Below are 4,519 nucleotides of genomic sequence, written 5' to 3'. Positions count from 1 at the left end.
AATGTTAAGGGACTATGTATTTAATGTAGGATAAAAGATATTCTTTACCAGATATCATGTCATTTTACGATGAAAAAATGTAGCTATAAATCAGGTTTTGGTCTGGTTACAAAACAAATTACGTAGAACCATGTTGAATATGTTTTTTTACTCGAAACATTGGTAGAAAAATTCGTATTCCGTTTTCCTTCTGACTAGATGATTCTTACATTTGTAGCATGTTTGATGTAAACGAATAGAAAATAGTATATTTATCTGAATTGGTAAAAAGCTACACTTCTCATGACCTCCAAGAGCTTTCTAATTGTACATGGCTTTCTTTTTCAGTAACCGTCTGACGTGAAGTAAGTATTTCTGTATCATGTTCAAAAATCAATGTTTAAAAATCAAACTTCCTCTCTTTAATAAAACAAACATGCAAATGTAAACAACGTCGATAAATCCAACCATCAAGTCATTATTATAAATAGAAAATCTAAAAATCACCATTTCATCAATTAGAACTCCTTTAGAATAAGTGTTATCCGAGATAATTTTTGATGATATAGTTACTTATGCAATCTCTGTATTGAATTATTTTATTTTGTGTAAAACATTCGGTTTTCGATATATTATTACCTTATTTGTTTACCATAGAAACTGCCGGATAGTTGCATTATTTTCATCTAGCCCTTTGTGTGAGATTAAATTGACAGACTGTACAATCAAGATTGTTATTTCTTCAAAATTACTTAATCAGTTCTATGATCTTTATGTTCTTTTTACTTTAAGCCGGAAGAAATAAACTTTATTTTTTCTTAAGAAACTGATTTTTTTTATTTATCAGAAATGAGTGAAAAATGTATAAAATTATAAACTTAGCCGTTTATTTTTCATATCATCTGTATTCGCCTTCATAATAGATTAAAAGCAATTCTTTAAAAGGTCATTTATTCAATGAAGCTAAATCGAAAACTGATCATTTTATTAAATTCAACTTTCTCGTATTCACCGTAGGCTAAAGACATGAATGCTTTTTGAGAAGGAAAAGAAAAAAATGGGGGAGAAACAGAAACGAGAGACTGGAAGAAGTTTGAGGAGAAGAATCCTAAGTAAGAGAGAAGAAGAATTGGGATATGAATAATAAGGAAAAGTAAAATAAGAAGGGTAAACTCCGGAAAAAAGTAAGGAGAGTGAAAATAAGTAGGTGAGAAAAAGAATGGGAAGATGAAGTAGAAGTAAGAGGAAAAACAGAAGTAATGAAAAGGAAAAAAGGGGTTGGAACAGAAGGAAGGAACACCGAAGAAAGTAGAGGAAGATCAGGTAGAAGGAGAGCGGTTGGAAGAAGGGAAATAAGATGGTGGAAAAAAACGATACCTTTGTTCGGGATTTTTAAAATCTGTTGACTGGTGACTAATCCGCATTAACTAAGTAAATTGCCAAGCAAAGTGTTAAAAAGTAATTGTAGACAGAGTTAAGCAGGCAAGTTAGAAACAAATCCCGGGACTATAATCAACAAAATAATTGGTATAGGAAAGAGATTCCCTTTTAATAAATTCTACGTTACAAATTAGTTGTTTTACTAAGATTTTCTAATTTTACCATGACTGGTTCTCTAAAAAGCTACAAAAGTCAGTCGCAGGTTTAATCCTGGAATATCTGATTAGTTACAGTCATACTGCTTCCCTGGAATCTTTCTTCTAAGTCACTGATAGCTAGAACAATAGGTTCTAAAAGATTACAAATGAGAAACTTGTGTACAGCATGGACATTAGCTATCCATCGATTTAAGGCTAGTCTTTGTGTATGTAAACAACATATTCATTCCTTCATTCTACAGTGGTCTTAACATTACTCTCTATCATCCATTCTCAATAATCTTTTACCTCTTCAATCATTTTCAACGATTATTTATTAGCTATTATTAAAACATTTGATCATTCTGTTGTTCATTTTTATTAAACAGAAAACTTTCGCTCACCTATAAACTACTTTCCCCTTAACACTTTTCATTAGCCGCTGAATCACTACATAACTTCCAATATTTGAATTTTTCATAAACTGATGACATAAAAACTATTTAAAGTAGTCAAATCAATCAACATCACTTTATTTGATTTCAGACCATTATGTTCGATATTTAAAGGTTTACATTATTATTGATATTATTGTTCTTAATGACGACACATTTCCATCTTATTATGGATTATTATTTAAAGTAAACATATCAATTACAAATACGACTGAACAGCTTAAGGTGAAATCATCGGGAAATTTTTCATCATTGAATTGCCTTTATTTCTTCTTCAATGGTGCAATGGATTTCTTTCGTTGTTTGTGTGGTTTTTTTAACAAAGTGAACTTGCGACAAAATCTTATCTTGATAGCACATACGGAATACTAAGACAAGACCTATGAAATTCACTACGCTAGGAGAGACGTTTATGCTCACGTATCATATTGCATAATATCCAAGCTACATCATTGACCGAGTGTAGAGGTAAAGTGTAGGTCACAACTTTTCTGTTAGGCTTATAAATGATATATTACTAGAAGAGAAATTCCAAGGTTTCTCCGTTTATTATCAGCAAGGTTTTTATTGTTTATCGATGAAAGATTCACACATATTTTGGACAGTTTTCAAGCTTACATCAAACTATAGTTAGCGTGATGTTCAAATTAACCAGATATTCATCAAACATCTAATTAAAACAGCAATACATTTTCAGTTAGCTTAAAAAGTATGAATAGTTATCCATAAATTTAATTTCATTCAAAAATCATGTATCATTGATGATAGTCATAAAATCAAATTAGGGACATTTTAAATTTTCTAAATTTTATTAGAGTAGATCTGAAGGTTTTCGTTTCAATAGGTCTACAAGATACGAATTTCATAACAATAACTGGGACATATCAAATGTTGAAATATATTTCTACATCATTATTATTGTTTCTGGTTACAAAGTTATGTTGTCAGCAATGTACAGGTCAGTAATTGTGGCCTGATACAACGCTTATTTTACTAATATCACGACTGACTGAAATAGTTTTTTTCGACGTGTAATAAAACATTTTAGATATTCTTGATGTAATACCACTGAATACATGAAAACATCTATGATAAATGACGAAGTCAAGTACTTCTCTTAATGAGTTTATGTACCATAAAATATCTGATATGTTATAAGCAAGACCTGATTCAAATTTAATGAAACTAACACTACCTAAACGTGCAAGTAGTAAAAATGTACATTGTGTTGCAGCTAGTACATTATACGATGCAGCTGATATAAACAACAGTAAATAACGATGCATTTGTTTACTACTTGTAACATCTATCCCATCTGTTTTATTCTTTTTCAGTTGTTGACGAAATTTGAAGGCAAATGTTATATCAATTATTATCAATATCATAGTTTGTACAGGACCTAAATTTGAAAGAAATGCATGATGTATTTGTATGTATACATTGGCACTCTGAACCCAACATTGCAAGCCGTATTTTGTTGGTATCCAGTTAACTTCAATAGCAAATGGTAGCATTAGTAATGCACTAATAAAAATGACAACTCCATAAACATACCAAGCGTAATGATGACGAAATTTTCTCAACATTATTGGTTTCCATACAGCTAAGCATCTGTCGGATGAAGCACATACACGCATATTACACATGAATGTTGCTGAGAATGAATACATGAAACGATGAAAGCGGCATGCAGTAATCGAGATATTTAGGAATGAAAAAAATTGGGTTCCATTTGTCGTATACGGTAAACCATAAGAAGGATACTGCCATAACCATATAAACATAATATTTGCTATTGCACTTGATAAGCATATACCAGAAATATAAATCAGTTGACGTGATGCTTTTTTACCTTTCATTATTACATTGATAGCCATGAATAAATTAATTATGATACAAGGTATACTGTAAATTGGTATAAGATAACCAACTATTGTACCGATTACTTTAGATGATAAACATTTCAGCTCTTGAATATAAGAATAATTTTGTACAAGTAAAATACAATCTTGAAATATTCTTTGAGGTCTTTCAGTAAAAATTAATTCACTTGAGTTCATACTTATCATATAGACTAATTAGCATGAAGTAATTTCTTGTAAATTGAGAAATGTATACTCAGTTCATCAATAAAGATTATCATTATAACACCAGACTAATTGTTACCATGTTAGAAACATATTTTTTGAAGTTCTGAATAAACCGTTAAATATTCACCTTCGGTATCGCACTTTAAATGGTGATGTTCAACATAAATATTCAAACTTTTGGAAGAAATGATTTTGCATGAAATTGTTGTATAATTGGTTTCTGGAAAATCATTTAAGCATCATGGATCTTTGTAGAAAACTTGACATGAAAGGACAGTCTGTTGTTTGATTATAAGTAATACAAATCAATTTATCCACTTTTGTTTTCAGTTAGGTAAAATCATACTGAAGTGTATTATGACCTCAACTTAAATATGATTACTTGATTTTAAGTATAGGGAGGTCAAATAAATATTTA

General features: G+C 30.1%; 1 protein-coding gene across 1 annotated transcript; it reads right to left on the bottom strand.

Moving 5' to 3' along the window:
- Nucleotides 1-2,970: 2,970 nt before the first annotated feature.
- Smp_084270 (rhodopsin-like orphan GPCR,putative) lies at nt 2,971-4,080 on the bottom strand (the record flags this gene model as incomplete). Its single annotated transcript, XM_018792135.1, has 1 exon — nt 2,971-4,080. One exon carries the CDS (start codon nt 4,078-4,080, stop codon nt 2,971-2,973), a length of 1,110 nt encoding a protein of 369 aa, XP_018644342.1.
- Nucleotides 4,081-4,519: the final 439 nt, after the last annotated feature.

This window comes from Schistosoma mansoni, assembly GCF_000237925.1.
Source record: "Schistosoma mansoni, WGS project CABG00000000 data, supercontig 0677, strain Puerto Rico, whole genome shotgun sequence".
Taxonomy (NCBI): Eukaryota; Metazoa; Platyhelminthes; class Trematoda; order Strigeidida; family Schistosomatidae; genus Schistosoma; species Schistosoma mansoni.
Note: the sequence above shows the minus strand (reverse complement) of the source record. Positions and strands in the feature narration are given on the sequence as shown.